General features: G+C 49.5%; 1 protein-coding gene across 1 annotated transcript; it reads right to left on the bottom strand.

Annotated features, from left to right (window-relative positions):
• Positions 1 to 4,487: 4,487 nt before the first annotated feature.
• On the bottom strand, positions 4,488 to 21,428 carry Tcn2 (transcobalamin 2). Its single transcript, XM_059275605.1, has 10 exons — positions 21,310 to 21,428; positions 20,783 to 20,921; positions 16,511 to 16,703; positions 15,214 to 15,383; positions 13,898 to 14,059; positions 12,505 to 12,677; positions 12,196 to 12,382; positions 10,655 to 10,826; positions 7,072 to 7,187; positions 4,488 to 4,582 (listed from the first exon to the last, which is right to left on the bottom strand). Exons 2-10 carry the CDS (start codon positions 20,844 to 20,846, stop codon positions 4,521 to 4,523), a joined length of 1,299 nt encoding a protein of 432 aa, XP_059131588.1. The 5' UTR covers positions 20,847 to 20,921; positions 21,310 to 21,428; the 3' UTR covers positions 4,488 to 4,520.
• Positions 21,429 to 21,723: the final 295 nt, after the last annotated feature.

Here is a 21,723-nt window from a genome sequence, read left to right as displayed (position 1 = left end):
CGCCTCCTAGCTCGGCTTGCGCAGCCGCGAGCGGAGTCCCTTCGTGGGGAGTGTCAGCTGTACCCGCTACAAGCGGGAATCTGGGCGTCTCCAGCACCAAGAGCCTCCCTTAAAGACCAGTATCCAGCGCTGGAAACCCTGGGGTATCCTGCAGAGCTGTCCCAAAGCTGTAGTAAAGAAGCAGGGCGTTGAAGAGGAACCACCTGATCCTAGACCACAAATGTCTCCTGAGACCTTGGAATTCAGCAGAGCTGGACCACGTGGTCCCTTAAGACTGCCTCATCTTGTTCCCCCTCCATTCCCCACCAAGTCTTTTCTCCCCTGCCAGGCCAGGGCGGCGCCTCCTCTGGGCCAGCAGAAGGGGAAATGAATCACCAGGGCTAACCACAGCTGTGAGAAGCAGGGTACCGAGGGGCAGACATCCATCCCGGGCTAGCCGACCCCCTGTGCTGCTCCCTGGGCACTCCGAGGTGACTCACAGTTGGATTTCCTGGGGCCCAGACGACAGAGTCCTGGGCCGAGAGGCAGAGCAGCTGCCACTAAGACCTTGCTCCTGGATGGTTCTCGGATTTCCCATCCGAAAAATAGATGGTCTCTGAATTCAGGATAGGGTAAGCCGCTCACCCCAGAAGCCGATTCCAAGTCCAGCTTGTTCCGGGTGATCAAGAATCAAGGTCATCCTGGAACCTAGCTTCTTTCCAGTCATTGGATTTCTGGGGAAGCTCCCGCTCACCTGGACAGGCACCACCTGGCTCTGTCATCTGACTAACAAGTCCTGGATGACAACCTGCCTAGAAAAAAGATCGCAAAGCGGGACTGTGTCGCTTGGCCAGCAGTACCCTCTGGTGGTCATAACCCCGTATGGCAGTAAGTGTTCCAAATCCCTTCACAACCATCAAAGGCGAAAATAAGCCAGTCCCACGGGAGACCTGAATCAGACCTCTGTTCCGGATGAACCAGGAATCTACATTGTCACACTTGTCTCTGATGAGTCTGATTCCCGTGGGAGCCGTAGATCGCTGCTCAGTAGCCCAAGTTGAAGGAGGACAGGGATTGTAGATACGGGACTTCCAGGCAAAGGACCAAAATCTGGGGCTTTTAGATAGTTTCTCCAAGAAGAGCCATGGGAGGGAAACTGAATCAGACACACACACACACACACACACACACACACACACACTTTTTTTTTTTTTTTTTTTTTTTTTTTTTGGTTTTTCGAGACAGGGTTTCTCTGTGTAGCTTTGCGCCTTTCCTGGAACTCACTTGGTAGTCCAGGCTGGCCTCGAACTCATAGAGATCCGCCTGGCTCTGCCTCCCGAGTGCTGGGATTAAAGGCGTGCGCCACCACCGCCCGGCCACTTTTTTTTTTTTAAGAGAAGGAATCTGGGCTTCCTGTGAGCTATATTCCTCTGGGATTTTTAAATTCATTAGCTACTAAGCTTCTCTCAATTAAAAAGTACTACTTCCAGCCGGGTGGCGGTGCCTCACGCCTTTAATCCCAGCACTCGGGAGGCAGAGCCAGGAGGATCTCTGTGAGTTCCAGGCCAGCCTGGTCTACAGGGCAAGATCCAGGACAGGCTCTAAAACTACATGGAGAAACCCTGTCTTGAAAAACCAAAAGAAATAAAAAGTACTAGTTTCAGTTTTAAAATTTTTATTTATTGTTGTGGATAATCTTTTTGTTCACTGTAAAGAAGTGTCTCTGCCTAGGTCACCTTCTGATTGGTTTAGTAAAAAGCTGAATGGCCAATAGCTAGGCAGGAGAGAATAGGTGGGACTTCCGGGAAGAGAGCCGAACTGAGAGGAGGAATCTAGGCCCAAGGATTTTACTAGCAGACTCTAAGCAAGTCGGACTGCCATATTGAGGGAAGGTAAAGATCCACTTGGCAAAAAATAGATTAAGAAATATGCGTTAGCCAGGCAGTGGTGGCACACGCCTTTAATCCCAGCACTCGGGAGGCAGAGCCAGGTGGATCTCTGTGAGTTCGAGGCCAGCCTGGTCTACAGAGTGAGTTCCAGGACAGCTAGGACTGTTACACAGAGACCCTGTCTCAAAAAGAAAAAAAAAATCTAGTTGGAAACAAGTCTAAGCTAAAAGCCAAGCTTTCATAATTAATAAGGAGTTTGTGTGTTGCTATTTGGTGGTCCCATTGAGAAAGGACTACACCAGTTTATTATTTGTGGTGTGTGTGTGTACGGGAGTACTGAGATTACAAGCATGTGTCACTGCCCACTTCTGAAGCCCATTTTAACCTGTCTCAACTGCACAGACAGCGGGACTCTAGGTATTTGCATGAGGGAGAATAGAGGGCCAGGAAACCCAGAATCAAGGAGCGCATCCCTGGAGGGCTCTTTCACATTCTTGGGGTCCACTCAAAATCTCAAAGCAGCCTGTACTTCCCACAGCGCCCTCAAATCTGACCCCTGCTGTTTGAGGGGCCCAACAGCTCTTCTGTGAAGCAGGTGGTGTAGAAAACACTTCTGAGGGAGGCTGGAGAGGAAAAAGGAACCCATCCCTAGTGACTGGGCTGCAGATGTTGAGGTCTGAGCTCTTTTTCTTATGGCTTCAACCCTGACTGGGTCATTTCTATACCAGGGCTCTAGTATCCTGGATGTGACCTATGAGGAAACCAGTCACAAACACACCATGAACCAGAGCACCACCCCACAGTTTTGAATCAGAAGTAGATGGCACACAGGCTGGTCCCTCTGGCCGGAAAAGGGGCCTTTTTTTTTTTTTTTTTTTTTTTTAGCTCATGGTGAGACCCTGCACAGAATATGACTGTCTTCTCATCCCTGGCTTCTCTGGGTCCCTGCTGAGTGTGCCAGACTAGACACCTGCTTGAGGACATAAACTCAGAAAGAGGGACCTGGGAGCTGAAATTGGAAGTGGCAGCAGTTGTGGTTGGTCACACCTAGAAGAGGAAGAGATACAGAGCTCTCAGGTGGAGGTGAGGCGGGCAAGTCCCAACTTCAGGTTTTTGATTGACCTTGGCTATCTTCAGATTGGTGGGTGGGAATCTTTGGGGCAAATATAGCTTTGTGGGGTTGGGGATTTAGCTCAGAGGTAGAGCACTAGCCTAGCAAGTGCAAGGCCCTGGGTTTGGTCCTCAGCTCCAAGTGTGTGTGTGTGTGTGTGTGTGTGTGTGTGTGTGTGTGTGTGTGTGTGTACCTTTGTTTTAGTTTTCTGTTGTTTGACAGAATGATAGCCCAGGCTGGCCTCAAATTCCTCATGCAGATGAGAGTGACCTTAAATTCCTGATGTTCTGCCTCCCAAGCACTCAGATGTCAGGTGTGCTCCCCCAAGCCCGACTTTATATGGTGCTAAACTCGGGGCTTTGCGCATGCTCGGCAGGCACTGTAACAAGGGAGCAGTGTCCCCAGCCCGTCAAGTCCCCTTCAGTTCTTGTTTCATGCAGTTCTGGGATGCAGTCAGTCCTCTCTGTTGAGGGCTGGGCTTACAGGTGTGCACCGCCAAGGGAGATTTCCTTTTAAACACGATGCTTTGGTGTGACTGTCTGTGTCCCCCAAAACCCATGTGCTTAAATCTAACCCCAAAGCGATGGTATTGGAAGGTGACTGGGAGGTGATTAGTTCTTCAAAGTCAGGTATGGTGGGGACACACTGGTAATCCCAGGAGGCTGAGACATGAGGAATGTGAGTTCAAAGCCAGCCTAGGCTACATGTGGAAGGCTTTGTGCAAGCTAGGCAAGGGCTCTACTACTCAGCTACCGCCCAGTCCACAGCAAATTATCTTCGGTCCATCAGGGTCAGTAGCCACATCTGTCTCCAAAGTCATATCTCCTGCCTGACACTGCCTCCTACAGGGTCACTTCCTAGCTGTGACCTTGGGTGAGTCACTTTGACTTTTTTTTTTTTAACCACTGGTTCCCTCATCTCTACAGTGAGATGAAAATGCTGTACAATATTCAGAAAGGTGTACAGCTCTGTTTGTGCCAATTCACTGCCTGGCACATGGGAATGTAGTCGAACATCCTGCTGGAGTCCCCAGACATCTCTGCTCCTCACCCCCAGGCAGTGACCATGAGACACCAGAACACTGCAGCCTTCAAGGGAAATCAAGGCTTTAATTATGTTGAAAGGCCCTGCTGAGGCCTGGCCAGCAGCTGCCTCCTGACCAGCTCTGGGAATACCACCCTGACAAAGAAGCGTGAGGCTGGGGGGGGGGGGGGTCAGAACCACAGCCCCTGGGCCGTGGAGGCCTCCTTGCAGAACTCCAGTCCCAGAGCAGTGGTACTCACAACACCCACAGCCAGCAGACTTATGTGGAGGAGGTCAAGGGCAACCTGTTCTTTAGATCACATGAAAGGCCCCTGGAGTCAGGAGGGCCAGACTTAAAGAAGTAGCCTCCTTAGGAGAGGTTTGTTCCTTCCTGCTCCCAGGTAGGCAGTGGCTTAGGATCCTCTTTGCTGAGGTAGCGGAGGTGAACTGGGGTACATTGCTCCAAGTGCACTTGAGGTGGCAGCGGGGGGTCCAAGGACATGGGGGGGAGCCCAAGGCTACCAGCTAACTAGCCGAAGCTCAATGGTTTCCCCGTCCTGGGGTCTGTAGTCAGCAATGCCTGCAGAAACCAATGAAAGAAAGGGGGTTTAGCAAGGCAATGTCCCACCTCCAACCACATCATGTGACCACTACCCTGAAGCCACATCTGTAAGACCTACTCAGGGTTTGGTGGTAGGAAACTGGGAGCTGTGCAGAGCCAACGGGAGACCCTGATCCAGCCTTGGCAGGATCCCTCAGGCCACAGGTTCATACACCAGAGAGAGCGCCCCCAGTGGGTAGACATAGTACTAACAGGCTCATACAACAGAGAGAGCGCCCCCAGTGGGTAGACATGGAACTAACAAGCTCATACAGCAGAGAGAGCGCCCCCAGTGGGTAGACATAGTACTAACAGGCTCATACAGCAGAGAGAGCGCCCCCAGTGGGTAGACATGGAACTAACAAGCTCATACAGCAGAGGGGGCGCCCCAGTGGGTAGATGTGGGACTAACAGCTGGATAAGAGCATGAAAGAAACCGGGGCAGCCCATCCTTGGCAAGGGTCACCATCTTCAAAATAGAGTTGTCAGACAGAGGAACTGTCTTGGTGTGGTCCAGGGAGTGTCATTAATGAAATGTCCCAGAAGTGACCTTTCAGTCTAGCAGACACCTGGCTTCAAGTCCCATCTCTGTCACTCACTAGCATAGTGAACACCATATTTTCACTGGAGAAAATGGGAGGATAATAAAATCGGCATCCAGGCTGGGTGTGGCTCAGTGGAAGGCCTGAGGCCCAAGTTCATTCCTAGCGCCATAAAATTAACAACTTAGAAATGATATCAATAAACCTGCAGGAATTAGAAGGATCCCTTGAGAACCCAGGTGTCCAGAGACAGTTCCATTTGCTGACTCATTTTTATTTGGTAGAGACAGTGGTTGAGACAGGGCCTGGCTATATAGACCAGGCTAGCCTCAAACTCACAGCAATCTTCCTGCACCACCAAGGGAGATTTTCTTTTAAACAAGATGCTTTGGTATGACTGTCTGTGTCCCCCCAAATCCATGTGCTGAAATCTAACCCCAAAGTGATGGTTTTAAAAGGTGACTGGTTGGTGATTAGGTCAAGAAGTGGAGCCTTCAAAGCCAGGTATGGTGAGAACACACTGTTAAGCCCAGGAGGCTGAGACATGAAGATTGTGAGTTCAAGACCAGCTTAGGCTACATGCTAAAAAAATTAACTTAAAAAAAGAAAAGAAAGAAAAGCATGTAAATGTGTCATTAGTGATTTACATTGGGATTTTACATCCTTGAGTGATAATATCTGAGATATAGTGAGCTAAGATATATTATGTAATATTAGTTTTACCAACTAGAAAAAAATTTACACATGTATCTAACATTTTATATCAGTTGGATGGTGTTGACATAATATGATTCCATTTTTAAATGAAAATAAGCATTGTACATATTTCTTGTAGATATAAGAAAATCTATCAAAAGTTAAAAGACTTGAGCTGGAGCGATGTCTCTGTGGTTAAGAGCATTGCTTGCCCCAGCGCCACTTTGAGATCTTTGGCAGCAGTTAACTCTGCAGCTCACACACACGATTGAGCCTGTATGATAATGAGTATTCAGAGACGGGTAATACCTGGGGGGCGCTCACCAACCTAAGACAGAGCGCCTGTGTGGCCTGGGCAGGTGTCTCCATGATAGGTAAGGTGACCTGCTGACGTCCCACGCAACCTAAGTCAGAGGCTCATTTTTTAGTAAAGGGGGACCTGAAGGGTCCTGGCCCCTGTTTTGGGTAACTGTTGCCTTGCTTGCTGACCTTGACCTTGATATCCTCCCTATGCTAATTCCCTGCTGGGTTCCACCCTCCTGAACGCTTAAAGGAAGTTCCTTGTCTGTGTATCATACATAAAGGGTGTTAACAGCTTAGATGCAAGATTGTAAAACATCGGTAGCGAACTTCTCCCCTCCGGGGTTCTCCCATTGTGCTGTAAGCCTGTATTTAATACCTCTTCCCTCCTTCAATAAACAGCATTCGGCATTAAATAAAAAAAAATAATAATAATAAATAAATAAATTTTAAAAAAGAAAAAAAAAAGAGCATTGCTTGCTCTTCCAGAGGACCTGAGTTCAGTTCCCAGCACCCACATCAGGCAGCTCACAACCACCAAGGACCCAACCCTACATCATGTGCACCAACCCACCCCACACACATATACACTCACATTCACACATGCACACATATATACATAATCAAAATTAAACTTTAAAAAAAAATCTCTTTTAAAATGTAGGATTTAATTTCTAGGTAGTGAAATATAGACTTTTATTCTTTCTTGTTTCTTGGACTCTCCAAACTACTTCCATAAAAATTCTAAGAATTCAATGAAATATTTTGGATCCAACTTTGAGCATGAGTTGCCCCCTTTGGATGGGTTTCTTAAGCTGTGGCCCAGGAGGGCTGAGGGGAAAGGCTAGGCTGGGTGGCTGCAGCCTCACTTCCCTGTGGTCAGGACTGGGCTAGGAGGTATCCAGGGCAGCAGCAGGCCACCAGACTTACCTTGCAGCAGGGGGGTGTCAGGGTCTCGGAGGAGCTGCCAGAATTCTCGATCCCCGACTTCTTTTCCCAGTACAGATGTCAGGTAGGGGCCTGACAAGGAGGGTTGTGTCCCATACCTAGAAAACAGAGAAGTAAAGAGAGGAACTAGTGCTGTCCCCAAGGAAGAAAATGGGGTCTCACCCACACCAGCAGAAGCCTGCCTCCCCTCGGGGCCACCGTTTCCCTAACCCTTCTGTGCTGGTTAGTTTGAATCAACTTGAAACAAGGGAGAGAGACACCTGGCCAGAGGAAGTTGAGAGATTGCTTCCATCAGATTGGCCAGTGGCTTCCATCAGATTGGCCAGTGGGCATGTCCTTGGGGCATTGTCTTGACTGATGATTGACACTGGGCGTCACCCCCACAACACACCCACACACCCCCTACCCAAGTGCAGGCAATTCTGGGTTCCTGTCTCTAAGTTCCTGCCTTGAGTTCCTGCCTTGGCTTTCTCAATGATGGTCCATAGTCTATAAGTTATATAAACCCTCTCCACCTCCAAATTGCTTTTGACTGTGGGGTTTTTCACAGCAATGGAAAGCTAACCAGGACAGCTTCCTAGGCCGTCTCACTGCAGGTCACGGCTCTCCCCTCTACTCCTTCTCTACAGCTCCACCGATGCTGCCCACCCAGGTGTTAGCCTCCATCATCCCTCAGGAGTTACTCAACTCTTGGTGTGTGGGTGTGGGTGTTGGGGGCTGATGGAGTTAAGAAGCAACCAGAGTGTGAGGCCGGAGCTCAGAGATGTGAGGACAGAGGCAGAGAACAGTGGCACTGGGTCTCACTACAGTCTCCTCACTTGGTAGCATTCCCTTCTTTGGAGGCCCGGGCCACCTACTCTGCTGTCGGATTCTGCTCTCTACTCTGACCGTTTCTGAAGAGAACTGGGGTTAGATTCAGGAACCTGGCACCTATAGGTGCTTTTCTCACTCACCCAACAGCCTTCTCTGAACCTCTTGCCTCCAACTTCACATTCCTCCAACCCTCCTAGACACCACCAGCACAGTGACCGAACCAGCACTCCATGGATCGTGCGCTCTGTCCCTCCAAAGGGCTCATCAGCGGTTTCCATCTTAGACAGGGAGGGATTGCCTCCGTTTCAAGAAATATAAGCCAGCCAAGTTTGGTGGCTCTGGCCTGTCATCCAAGCTTCTTGGAAGGTTGAGGCAAGAGCACTGAGAGTTCAAGGCCTGTCTGGACTATAGAACAAGGCCAACCTGGGCAAATTATAAAACCCTGTCTCAAATTTTAAAACACAATAAAACAACAAAATACCTCTGTCTCTGTCACATTTTTTTTTTAAATGTAGGGACCAGAGATGTAGCTCAGTTGGCCAAGAGCTTATCTAGCATGTATGGAGCCCTTGGTTTGATTCCCACCACTCATAAACTGACTGGGTAGCACACATCCCTGATCTCAGCTCTTGAGAAGTGGAGGAAGAAGGGGCAGATGGTTGAGATCACCCTCAGCTACACAGCAAGCTCAAGGGGAAAACATTTACAAGTAAGGAAAGAGAGGGCTCAGGGTGTGGCTTAGTGGTAGACACATGCCCACCATCTGGTAGATTTGTTTTGTTTTTTATATGTGATTTTTCCCTTTTTAATTTGCAAAGTTGCTTAGGATTTATAACTGTCTAGAGATTTTTTTTTATTTTGTCTAGAGATATTTTAATCCCAGTACCCAGAAAGCAGAAGCAGGAGGATCTTTGTGAGTTCAAGTCTAGACAGTAAGTATAAGCCTAACCAGGAGTACATAATGAGACTCTGTCTAAGAAAGAAAGAAAGAGAGAGAGAGAGAGAGAGAGAGAGAGAGAGAGAGAGAGAGAGGTCTTTTGTCATAGCAATAAGATTTGTGGCTAGCCAGACCTTGTTTCCAAATGAAAAGCAAAACTATGGTGGTTCAGTAGTAGAGCTCTTGTTTCGCAGGTTGAAGGCTCTAGAGTCAATCCTCCCTTGGGGATGTGGGAGGGATATGCCACTCAGCCTGGGAAGGGGGTGCATTTTGGTCCCTTTAAAGACAGTAGTATTGTCAGGCACATGCCTTTAATCCCAGAACTCAGGAGGCAGAGGCAGGTAGATCTCTGAGTTTGAGGCCAGCTTGGTCTACAGAGTGAGTCCCAAGACAATCAGGGCTACACAGAGAAACCCTGCTTTGGAAAAACCAACCAACCAACCAAACAAATAAATAAATAAATAAATAAATGGCAGTGGTATTTATACAGCTCTGGTCTGAGAGTTCCTGGCCCAAATGACCAAACAGTCCTCACTGTCAACCCTCCCTGAAACTCTTGCTGGGACCAGAAAGTAGGGATTCCTGCCGGGCGGTGATGGTGCACGCCTTTAATCCCAGCACTCGGGAGGCAGAGCCAGGCGGATCTCTATGAGTTCGAGGCCAGCCTGGTCTACAGAGCGAGATCCAGGACAGGCACCAAAACTACACAGAGAAACCCTGTCTCGAAAAACAAACAAAAAAGAAAGAAAGAAAGAAAGAAAGAAAGAAAGAAAGAAAGAAAGAAATTAAGTAGGGATTCCTCAAGATGAGGCAAGAATCCAGGAGAGAGAGCAGGCTGGCAGAACTCAATTTCTGTGAGCCAGAGTTCCCCTGGTGAGTCATGTCCACCTCCAGGTATGGCCAGGGTCCAGGAAGGAGCAGCAATTAAGATATGCTCATTCCCAGGCTCATCAAATCTCAAGGGACAAAAGCGTGTTGCCTGTCTCCTCAGGGTTATTAATGGCAAGAGTTCATCTAGGTGATTTGATACTATTAATCTTCCTGGAGTCCTCACTGCATGCCAGGCATTAGACCTACACAAACTATGTCCACCAATGACTATGGGCTCCTCGCACTGGCCCTGAGGGGCTGTCTCATGCCCTCATTGAATAACTGTCCAGGCTCACTAGCTGGGGCGGGGGTGGGCGTAGAAGAACTGGAATTCCTAGGCTGGGTCTCGGCTTCTAGAGCCAGCTCTCTTGATGACCGTGGTTGTCCATAGCTCCCACCACAGGCTAAACACCACAGGTCCAAAACACAGACCAGAACGGAGTGCAAAAGGTAGAAGCAGGTTAAAAATGGTGGTGCACGCCTTTAATCCCAGTGGTCGGGAGGCAGAGGCAGGTGGATCTCTGTGAGTTCAAGGTCAGCCTGGTCTACAGAGTGAGTTCCAGGACAGCCAAGGCTCCAGAGAAACCCTGTCTCGAAAAACAAAAAACAAAACAAAAAGAATAATAAATCATTTGAGGGGCTGGAGAGATGACTCAGAAGTTAAGAGCACTGGCTGCTCTTCCAGAGGACCTGAGTTCAATTCCCAGCCAGTAGCTCACAACCATCTGTAATGAGATCTGGCGCCCTCTTCTGGTCTGCAGCATACATGCAGACAGAATACTGTATACAAAATAAATCTTTAAAAAAAAAAAAAAAAAGGTAGAGGCAGAAATTGAGCCAGAATGTCCCCCAAGAAATGTGTCTGCTCCCCATCCTTCCCATGATACCATTTCAAGCATGGGAGTCTGAGGGGGGTGAAGGCCAGGAATGGAATGGGAGTCTCACGTGAATCCTCCTGTGTTTTGAGCCATCTTCAGGACATCTTCCAAGGAGGACCCAGCAAGGATTAAAACTGTTTGTTTGTATGGTGGCAGGACACTGGAAACCTTCAGCGTGACACTGATGACCTCTGGGACATGGGCTGGTGAAGGGCCCTCGACAACAGGTTCCAACATGACTACACCAGGGAGAAAGAGAAAGTAGCTGTCATGAGGATGGGGAGCCTGGATATGACTTCTTTCTTCCCCCATAGAAGCTCAGTCAGTGCCATGAACGCCTGCCCAGTTGAAACCTGGCTCTTACCCCAGCCCCCTTGGCCCTCAGCCTCCACAGCCTCCCACAGCCCAAGACTGAGGCCCTTGCTGGTGTCTCTGCTTCTTGCCTCCCACCCACCTGCTACACTGCACCTCAGAGGACGCTACATTTGTTCACGTCACTTCCTGGTTATCTCTCATGGACTCATCTTCTTTCTACAAATGTATCTCCTACTCCTGCTCACTCCCCCAGACCCACGCTTTTCCAAGATGATGCCCCTAAGCCTGCATTATTGGTTTGTGCGTTTGCTTTTGCCTTCTCCGATGATGTGCCCTCTCCCCCCACTTCTCTGGCAAATCCCACTCACTACTTCAGGTTCTTCACCAAAATGATGCCCAAAGGATTCCGTGCTGGGAATTAAGGCTCCTTAGGTATCAAAATTAACCAAACGTGTCTCTCTCTACTCATTCATTCACGTATCTGTGATGATCCATCAAATAGTCAACCTGACTGGATCTAGAATCAACTAAAATGCAAGTCTCTGGGTATTCCTCGGACAGAGTTTTCCTGATTGGATTATTCATAACAGGGAAGACCTCTGTAAATGTGGGCGGCACCTTCTGCTGGCAGCCCAGATGAGGGATACGAAGGGAGTAGTTTTCTGGTTGCTTCCTCTCACTCCTACTGTCAAGTTCATCTGTCCTGTTACTACAGCATTCCTTTGCTGATACTAGAACCCGCTTCTTCAGACTTCCAATATAGACGGAAGACCAGCAGCTCTCCAGAATCCTTCAAGCCTTCGGCACCATGCTGGAGCTGCTGAGATATCCAGCCTCATGGACTCGCTCTGTAGACCAGGCTGGCCTCGAACTCACTGAGATCCACCTGGCTCTGCCTCCTGAGTTCTGGGATTAAAGGCGTGCACCATCACCGCCCGGCAGGAATCCCTTCTGGGATTCTCATCCTCTCCAGAATGAGATAGCCACTGTTGGACTAGCTGGACCATATGGTGTATGTCAATTTAAGAAATCATTCTATAAATTTTGCTCCTTTAGAGAATCTTGGCTAATACACTTCTCCATCCCTTCCCTCAAACATTTCCATGGTGGGTATCACACAGTGGGTACCACTTGGAGTGCTTATTTGCTGTCTCCACACCATGAGCATCCAAAGATTGGCCTCATTTTAGCTGCCCTGTCCTATGCAGACCCATACACTCACGTTGGCTCAGCAAAGCGTCACTGGGACCCACAGATAGCAGATTACCCAGGAAACAGAAAGGGCTCAGCTACCTCTGGGCGCCTGGCAGTCTGGAAAGATAAGATCCAGGTAGGTCTTGTGGTTCAGGACCGGTAGCAGCTGGGAAATCATCAGAGGATTCTGGAAGGCCCCACCATGTATGCTGGCCTGCAGAGATGCCCTTGCCTTGAGGCATGCTGTGCCCAGTCCTACCCCAGATGCAGGGGAGGCCATCAGAAACTGTGGGGAAGAGAAGGAGGGTGTAGGTCAACCACTGGGGAGAAGCCAGGTCTTCCAGCTGCTCACCAGCCCTTCCTCCATTGACTTGCTGAGTGGTCATGGCTCCAGGGTCTCTTTCCTACCTGTAGTGCCAGTGGGGTGCTGTAGACGGTCCCAAAGTTGCCCTTGGGGGTCTGGGCCTTCAGGATCTTCTCTCGAATTGTCTCAATGGCCATGGTGATTCGTGGTCTCAGATCGGGGTTGAAAATGAACCGATCCAAACAGATGAAGGCCAAGCCCGCCATGGCTTCTGTGTCTAGGGAGAGAAGGCCTAGGATGAACTGGATAGCATGATGGGGCCAGGCTAGGTAGTTTCAGGATCACCTGGGGTACCAATCAGGACTCCCCAGTCCAAACATTGAACATATTGAGCCCCAGGAAACCTCTCAGGCCTAGACAAACTGATTTGGTCACTGAGTGTCCTGAGAGCAGATTGAAGAAGAGAGTCCCAAGAGGATGGATCCTACAGTACCTGCTCCCAAACCAGGATGCACATTGGGATCACAGAGGGAGCTTTATTTTATTGTAATTAATTCCTATTGTTTTTGTAGTGTTGGGTATTGGATTTAGGGCCCCAGGCATGCCTGGTGCTGGGTCACTGGGCCACATCTCCTGCCAATCAGAGAATTTGGCACTAACAGCTGCCTTATCTACCTCTGGGCAGTCTGATTTAATTGATAGGAGGAGCAGCCAGGGCCTGGGAATTTTTTTGTTTTGTTTTGTTTTGTTTTGTTTTTGTTTTTCGAGACAGGGTTTCTCTGTGTAACTTTGTGCCTTTCCTGGAACTCGCTTTGTAGATGAGGCTGGCCTCAAACTCACAGAGCTCCGCCTGGCTCTGCCTCCCAAGTACTGGGATTAAAGGTGTGCGCCACCACTGCCCGGTGGGAATGTTTAAGTTCTCCTCCTTGCTATAGGTAATGTATCCACCGTGTTTCTCTACGAGCCTTTGAGACAGTTCAATCCTGCTACTGACAGAGGCCCTGGTGCCCTTTTCTCTCTGGGCAATCATCTACCAAACACCCCCCCCCCCATCGTACCCTCCCTAAAAGAGGCCCTACTCGGTCACTCATGGAAGCCCAGGCCTAGCAGAGACCTTGAGTCATAACGATGAAACATGGATGTGGTGGCCCAAGGTCACACAACAAGGAATCAGATCAGAATCCAGGTATCAGGCTCCCCGGGCTGTATGGTGCCAAGAGCACCCAGTGTGTGCTAAGACCTCTGTTTGTAATGCACGCTTTATGGAGCTGCTGCTGGGAGGTCATTTTTATAGGAAAAGCCTGAATGACAGGATGGGGATGAACATGTGATGGAACTGGGGTCAGGATCCAAGGCCAGTTTCAAAGCTGGCTCTCAGCCTCTACCGTTTCATTTCTAAGGCATCTGATGAGGAGATTTCCAAGGAAAGGTGAGCACAGCAGTGGGTCATAGAGGCCTTCCCTGGGGTTGGTGGGAGGCTAGGCTAGGTCCACTCACCCACAGAGAGGTGGCCTTGGCGGATGTGGTGGTCGTGTTCAATAGCATACAGGAGCTTGCCCACCACGCTGTCATGGACCCGCTTCTGGTGGACACACAGTGCCAGGATGCTGAGGCTGTACTGGTAATAGCTGGTATGGGGGTGACCTTCATGATTGTGCCCTGAGATTAGAAGGGCAAGGAGTAAAGAGACATGTCAGGCTTGAGGGCTTCCCTTTTATCCTCTTCCCAGCAAAAAGCCCCATGGCTCATGGGACCCCGTGGTCTGTATGCTCCAACACATTCCATGGAGACCATGGCATCTGACACTCCTTCAGTGTCCGGCTGAGGTCTCAGTGTAGGCCAGGTTCTGTGCTTGGAGGTCAGAGTAGATGACAGCCCAACACATGCTCATGAGACAGCATAGTTGTAACAGAAATGTGGCCCAAGGTCCCTGGAGCCACCTAACAGAAATCTTCAAATAGCTGGGAAATTGAGACAGGATTCTTCACAGAAGTAACTCTGGAGTGGATGGAAGTGAGCACAGAGCTAGAGAGGATCTAGAAGGGGGATGGAGGAGTACACATGAATTCCAAACTTGTGGGGAAAGATCACTGTGGTGGGAGCACACAGAGCAGTAACCAAACCAATGCCTAGAAAGTGTAAGAGGCAAGCCAGGCTGGGACTGGGGGCTGTGAATGGAAGAGCAAGGGGCCTCTGCAGGGCTTAAGCTGCATGAAGAACAGGTTTATATTGAAAAGCCTTGCTTCAGCTCTTGGAATTAGGTCCGAGTCAGGAGGCCGGAAAGTTGACAGAGAGGCTAAGGGGTAAGTGGGAAGGAGGCTGGACAGGTGTCCCAGAGGTGGACAACAGGTCAGTCTTGGTGACTGAGCATCCCAGCAGATTGTTTCTGGGGTCAGGCATGGCAACTAGATTCAGCCTGAGCCTCTAGGTCAGTGGTTCTCAACCTGTGGGTCACAACCCCTTTGTGGCTTGGATGATCTTTTCACAGGAGTTGCCTAAGACCATCAGAAAACACAGATATTTACATTATGATTCATAACTAGCAAAATTATAGCAAAATTTTATGATGGGGGGGGTCACCACAACATGAGGAACTGTATTAAAGGGTTGCATTAGGAAGGTTGAGAACCGCTGCTCTAGGTGGACTTGATGTGGACAGAGGGGAAGTGAGAAGAGGCCTGGAAGAAAACTCAAAGCTCTAACTCTCAAGAACATCATCTACTGAGAACAGTTATGAACCTGAGGCCTACCTCAAAACTACAAACAACAAAACCATTTGATGAGCCTTCCCAGAGTTCCCTAGTCCTCCTTACCAATGGCCTTCTTCTCATCCTCCAAGAACCACTTGAGCTTTGAGACCAGCCTGTCACCCTTCCGGCTCCCAATGAACTCACAGTTGGCCCTAAGAGCAAGCAGGTAGAGGGCCAGGTGGCCTTCAGAAGGCTTGGTCTGGCAATCACTGTTGTCATCGCTGAAGGCAGACCTAGGACAAGGCAAGTCAGTAACACCTTTATGAGAAAATGCTCCCTTGGTAAACCTGGCTTGGGATCACCTCCACTAAGGTCACAAAGTAGAATTATCAGTCAGCTGTGCTGGTATGGGACCCATGCCACAGATACCTAAAAGAAGAAAGGTTAAATTCAAGAATGAACCATAAGGGCACCTACACCCAGATCACCCAGTTTGACCCCCCAGTTTGGCCATGCACTCTCCCCTTTATTTCCTCTCCCTTCCCTCATCTACTTCTTGAGAAGAAATGGAATCAGGAAGTTATTTCATGGCTTCCCCCACACACACACTTTTTTCTTTCTTTCTTCCTTTCTTCCTTTCTTTCTTTTTTCTTTCTTTCTTTCTTTCTTTCTTTCTTTCTTTCTTTCTTTCTTTCTTTCTTTCTTTCTTTCTTTCTTTCTTTTTTGGAGAATCTCTCTACATAGCCCTGGCTGTTAAAGAACTCGTTCTGTAGACCAGGCTGGCTTTGAACTCACAGAGATCTGCCTGTCTCTGCCTCTCAAATGCTGGGATTAAATGCATGAACCACTATGCCTGGTGATTCATGGCTTTTTCTTATTCTTCACCTCCCATTCACACCTCAGAGCAGGCGTCTCTTTAGTGGCCACTCTTTGGAGGAGGAGCACAGAAATATGCTTCTTCTAGGTTCTGCACGAAGGAACATAGTTGTGATAAGCAGTGTTTGTCTTTAGCACATAAGTAAACTACAGAGTTAGATGCTGCTTCTTTGTATCAATATACAATCGTATATTTAGTTATGGATTAGTGATGTCTGCCTTAGGTACAGGCAGGGAGCACAGAAAGAGTTAGGTGCTACTTTGGGGCTCATGAATTAATGATGTCTGCCTCAGGCACAAGTCGGGAGCACAGGAAGAATTAGGTGTTGCTTCAGGAGTTAGGGGGATGTAGTTTCAGGACAAAGGACACATGTTAGCATCTCTGACCTACTACCACTTACCACTTCACTCTACAGATGGAGAAAGGCCCAGGGAAGAGAAAATACGCCTAGAGTTTGTCAAAAAGCCATGAAATACCCAAATTAGAACCCAGTCTCCTATCTCTTATGACACCGATCAAGTCATGGGCAAAGAGTATCAATACCCTAGGAGGCACTGCTGATTGTCAAGCTTGAGGCTGTGCAGGTAGAGGTCTTCCTTGGTCCCAGCCTGCAGGCTGGAAAGGCGCAGGCCCACATAGATGCTGGGGTTCAATTGCTCTGAGGAGATCCGGTCCATCCAAGGTAAGAGATGCTGGCCCAGCTTCTCTACCAGCTGGCTGTCCATCTGTGGTATCACTGGGGAAAGAAAATGGTATGAGTGAGGCCTCAGGGCTATGCCATTAGCAAGCAACTATTCTGATCTCCCTACCAGGTAAAACTTTCTCCACAGGCCACACCTCACCTATGTGGAGAAATGCCCGCTATGGCAAAAGGCAGCGGGTAAAAAGGAAAGCAGGCAGCCCCTAAGAGGAAGTAGAGTGGGTCAAGGAGAGGCTGACATGAAAAGATGCTGTTGCCGGGCAACCCACCTATCAGTAGTAAGCCTAGGCACCCAGACCCTCACACACCAGTTCTGTGGTGTAGATATATTCATTGTTGTTTTGCACAGAAGAGAAAGCAGAAGTTCAAAGTCAGGCTGTGTTTTATGTGATGCTTCAGAGCCAAGCCTGAGTCAGACTGCAGCCCCCCTCCCCTGCCCTGATCAAAGCTCCAGACCTCAGACAGTCAATGTTCCACATCGAATTTTCACATGCTGTGCTCTACCAACTCATTCCCCCAGTGGCCTGAGGAAATTCCTCCACACAAACCTTGAGAGGGCACTTTTTCTGCCACCCCTATTTAAGTGAAAAGGGTCTCTGACTGGGAGACTAGCCATTAACAATCTGTCACAATTTGGGATTTACCTGAAGATTCGTAACCAAGACGCTGAAATACTCTGCAAGCGGAAATCTCAGGGATATGCCCCAGTTCCAGCTGATGGCTGCCTGCCTTCCTTGGGAAGGGCCCCAGCTCAGGATGGGGAAGAGTAGATTGTCCTGGAGGCACTGTGGACTTTCTGCCCCACTTACTGACTTTCAGTCACTGCCCACTCCAGCCGTCCAACGGGCTATATCTGAGCATGCCAGGAAGTACCTTCTCCCGGAGGAATACGGAAAAGGCCTGTCACAGGGCCCTTTGCCTGCTTTCTTGGGCTTCTAGCCCCAGGGCAAGGGTCCTGTGACCACAGCTCCATCTCTCTATGTTTGGATCTTACCACCTTAAGCCTGTTTTTCCAGAAGTTATAGGTATCTATGGTTGTAAGTGTGTGTGTGTGGGGGGGCATTTTCTAGTATTAACTCTAAATGACTGTTTGCTGTGTGAGCCAGGCCAGGGCACCTGGCTGGTTTCTCACAAAATGTTCATTCTGACAGTCATGCACAGTGGACATGGTGGCACAGGCCTTCAACCTCAGCACTTGGGAGGCTGAGGCCTGGGATGAATCATTGTAGTCGAATATTATTTTAAGGTGTGTGCTGCATTTGTTTAACTCTGTGACTTTGTGTTACTGTGCCTGTGTAAAACACCTGCTGGTCTAATAAAGAACTGGCCAATAGTAAGGCAGGAGAAAGGATAGGCGGGGCTGGCAGGCCGAGAGTATATATAAAAGGAAAAAACTGGGAGGAGGGATCTAAGAGCTAGGAGCCAGAGAAGGAGGAGGACTCCAGGGGCCAGCCACCCAGACACACAGCTATATATACACAGCAAGCCGTGGAGGAGTAAGAGTAAGATTTACAGAAGTTAGAGAATGGGAAAAGCCCAGAGGCAAAAGATAGACAGGATAATTTAAGTTAAGGAACACTGGCAAGAAACTAAGCCAAGCTAAGGCTGAGCATTCATAATTAAGAATAAGCCTCCGTATATGATTTTTTTTCGGGAGCTGGGTAGTAGGCCCTCCAAAAGAGCGAAAACCTCCAACAACACATCACAGTGAGACCCTGATGAGGACAGCGGATTTACTTTTGCGGTATTCTGTCTCTATTTTTCCAGAGTCCTGTCTGTATCTCTGAGGTCCTCTGTCTGGCTCTCTATCTTTCTGACTATCCCTCTAGGACTTTTTTTTTTTCCTTTTAAGCAGCAACTCATGCATTGCAGGCTGGCCTCAGAGTCAGTATGTTGTTGAGGTTGACCTTGAACTCCTGATCTTCCTACCTCTCCTTCCCACATGTTGGGGTCACAGGTGCATACCACCACTCCTGGATTATGCAGTGCTGGAGACTGAACCCAGGGCTTCATTCGTGATAAGCAGGCTCTCTTCCATCTGAGCTACATCTCAGCTCTGGGACTATGGTCTTCTGCACTTCCCAGAGATTAGTAAAGGAGCCCCGAGACCCCACCCCAGGCTCTCACCTCCATCCTGAGCCAGCTTGTATTAAAGTGATGAGAAAGGGCACTACCTGTAATGGGAGGCTGGTAACCACAATTTACCCTCCTTAGAAGGAAGAAGCCAGGCAGATTCACTTGAGCCAGAAAAAGTGGCCTCAGGCAAGGTTCCTGTGATAGTTAATTTTGGTTGTCAATTTGACTGCATCTGGAATCAACTAAAACCCAAGCTGCTGGGCTCTCTTTTAAGGGGTTTTCTTAATGAGATTACCATTCCAAGCAGGAAGACGCTCTACATCTTGACCAAACTTTCTGATGGTGGATAAGAGATGGAAGGATGCTTTGCTTTTTGCCTGCTTGCTTTCCTCACTCTCACTGGCAAGGTCATCTACCCTGTTGCTGTGGTTGGTATTAAATCCACCTTCTTCATGATGCCAACATACACTGAAGACCAGCAACTCTCCAGGAATCCTCCAGGACTCCAGCACCAGATTAGATCTGCTGAGATAGTCTGTCCTCGTAGACTGGACAACTACGGGCTTCTCAGCCTTTCCCTCAAGAGACAGCTGTTGTTGTACTACCGTGACCACACCCTGCAAGCCAGTCCAACAAACTCTTTTCAAATACATATACGTCCTCCAGAGGACTCTAACTAACACAGTCTTCCCACTCCCACACTAGGGTGTGCCGTTCACAGGGTTGCCCAGCCCTCTCACCTGAGGACAGACCGACTGGCATTCAGAAGCTCAGGAACCTTCCTTGTGTATGTAGGCTTTAGTGAACAGTCCTGTCCATTTCATTGATTACAGAGCCTTAAGCTGAAGAAGCAGGTGAGGTATCCTCACGCTACGCCAGGGAGGAACAGCCTCAGCTCACTTTACAGAAGTCACAAGAAGACCAGGAGTGATGAAGGGACTGCACCCCAAGCCCCCAAAGTTCTCATGATGGTAAAGGAAGGGGCTCTTGTGGCTGAGGTGGACAAGAAAGGAATCTCTGGCTTGCTGATGGAATCTCTGAGGGCTGTCTGGACAGTAACCAGGGGCCCAAGGATGAGGAGCTTTAGTAGGACATGGCCAGAGGATCCAGGTGTCTAGAAACAATGCTGGCTTGAAGTCCCAAGAATTGAGTGCAGTAAAGTTCTGCTAAAGCTGGGGCCCCTTGAGTGCCAGGCCATATGGTCCCTCTGATCCTTGACCTCTTCATCTGACACCTGTATCTCAGGGTTTGCCCAGGGTGACCTGGGAATGCAGGGTACATGGAAGGAAGGGGAGAGATGAGCCATACAGCCTTCTGCTTCCTGCCTGGTCCCAGTGCGTGAGTGTGCCTGAACCTATAACCTGAGGGTCACAATCGCGTTTTGAGAGGCCCCTAGAATCCATAAGAGATCTCTTGGGGACTACAGCCCCGAGACAAATAGCCAGAGCAGGCAGGGCCTCCGTACCCACTTCCCTCTGCCTGGAATGCTTGCCCCCTACTCCCTCCTTTCTTGGCTTCTTTTCGGGCTTTAGGTCTCAGCTCTGACCCAGCCTTCAAGTCTTTGGACATCCTTTCCCATCTCTCTCCCATGAGTCGATGGGCCCCTGTGGCTTTCTATTGTTGCCCGGGTTGACTTGTTTTGCATGGCTCACAACCCAGTCTAGCACCCGTGCCCTTTGCCAATCCCTTCCCACAACATAAACTCCAGGTGGGCTGGGGTCAGATCTGTGTACTCTCCATTCTCTCTCCCAATGAAAGACTGGCCCTCCAGAGAGGTTCCATATGTGCTGAGTGAGTAAATGAGCAAACTGCTGGGTATTGGGGAGACCCTGGGGGTTGCGGGGCGGCAGGCATCCACTCAGCATGCCCAAGTACTAACATCCGGTTAAGCCTAAACTTCTGTGGGAGACCTGAGGGACAGGTAAGTTCCCCCATCCCCACCCCGAGCTTCTGATTCCCCAAATATATAACAAAGCGATCGGAGAGGCAGCCATCCTCCTTGAGACTCAGGAAGCAACCTGCTCCAGACAGTTACTCACCACAGAGCTCAGCAAGCGCCCCGAGGACTCCGGACAGGAGCAGCAGCGCCTTCAGGGGCTCCATGGCAGGCACAGGTGGGAGGTGGGAGACTCCTGGGACCGGCCTTGAGGGCTTCTCTGACTGCCACTGGTCACTTGCCTAGAGAGAGACAGCTTCCTGTCACTGATTAATCGTCCCTCCAACGCCCCGAAGCACACTGCTAAGTCAGCGGAGAGAAAAGGGGAAAGGTCTGTTACGGGGCAAGAGGCCGAAGAACATCGGAAGAAAGGGTCCAGCAGCTGTCCTCCGGGTGGGGAACAAAAGGAGGGACGGACCAGTAGGACCCTGTGGGACAACTTGAAGCCAACCATGTCTGTCCCCACAGCTTTAAGAGCCCGGAAGCCACTCAGCGAACCTGTCCCAAGTCTATCTGACAGTGCTTGCCGGGTGTCTCCACCTCTCACCCCCCTCCCCACCCCCCTCCCCACCCCCACCCACCTGTGCACCCCACTGTTCTGCTGCAGACGTTCAGGATTAGGGTACCTACCTGGTGCACTTCACAGGAGTCCCTTCAAGTACTCCCTCTGACTCTCGGGACAAGGAATGGAGCAGGGAGCTGCAGGTGGTCACGTGAGGGAGCTCTCCGGAGTCAGCTGTTTTCTGCCACCAGCCTGCCAAGGAGGTGGGGCAACTGCTGGACCCGGCCCAGACAGGCAAGTCTCCTCAATCAGCCGGACACAGCTGGGGCTTCCTAAGGGCAACAAAACAAGTGGAAGAATGAGGATGGATCCAGCGAGTCACAAAACTGATGGGAACAGGGCTGCAGGGCTACTTGCCCTGAACTAGGAAAATTGCTTAATAACATCTACGTTAGAGAGAACAAACGATCCCTTATCTGCCCAGCCCCACTAGAAACTCAAAGTATGAACCTAGCAGTGCTGTGTGATCTTGGTTAGAGTGT

Source organism: Peromyscus eremicus, chromosome 10 (assembly GCF_949786415.1).
Source record: "Peromyscus eremicus chromosome 10, PerEre_H2_v1, whole genome shotgun sequence".
NCBI lineage: Eukaryota > Metazoa > Chordata > Mammalia > Rodentia > Cricetidae > Peromyscus > Peromyscus eremicus.
This window is presented reverse-complemented; position numbering and strand designations above follow the sequence as displayed.

What these genes read in the sequence shown, in the direction of transcription:
- Tcn2 (XM_059275605.1), bottom strand. Translation starts at nt 20,846, where the DNA reads ATGGAGCCCCTGAAGGCGCTGCTGCTCCTGTCCGGAGTCCTCGGGGCG. An exon ending in GGATGAGAAGAAGGCCATTG is followed by an intron (nt 14,060 to 15,213) that starts GTAAGGAGGACT and finishes TTCTAATCTCAG; the next exon opens with GGCACAATCATGAAGGTCAC. An exon ending in AGACTGCCAGGCGCCCAGAG is followed by an intron (nt 10,827 to 12,195) that starts GTAGCTGAGCCC and finishes TCCCTGGTGTAG; the next exon opens with TCATGTTGGAACCTGTTGTC.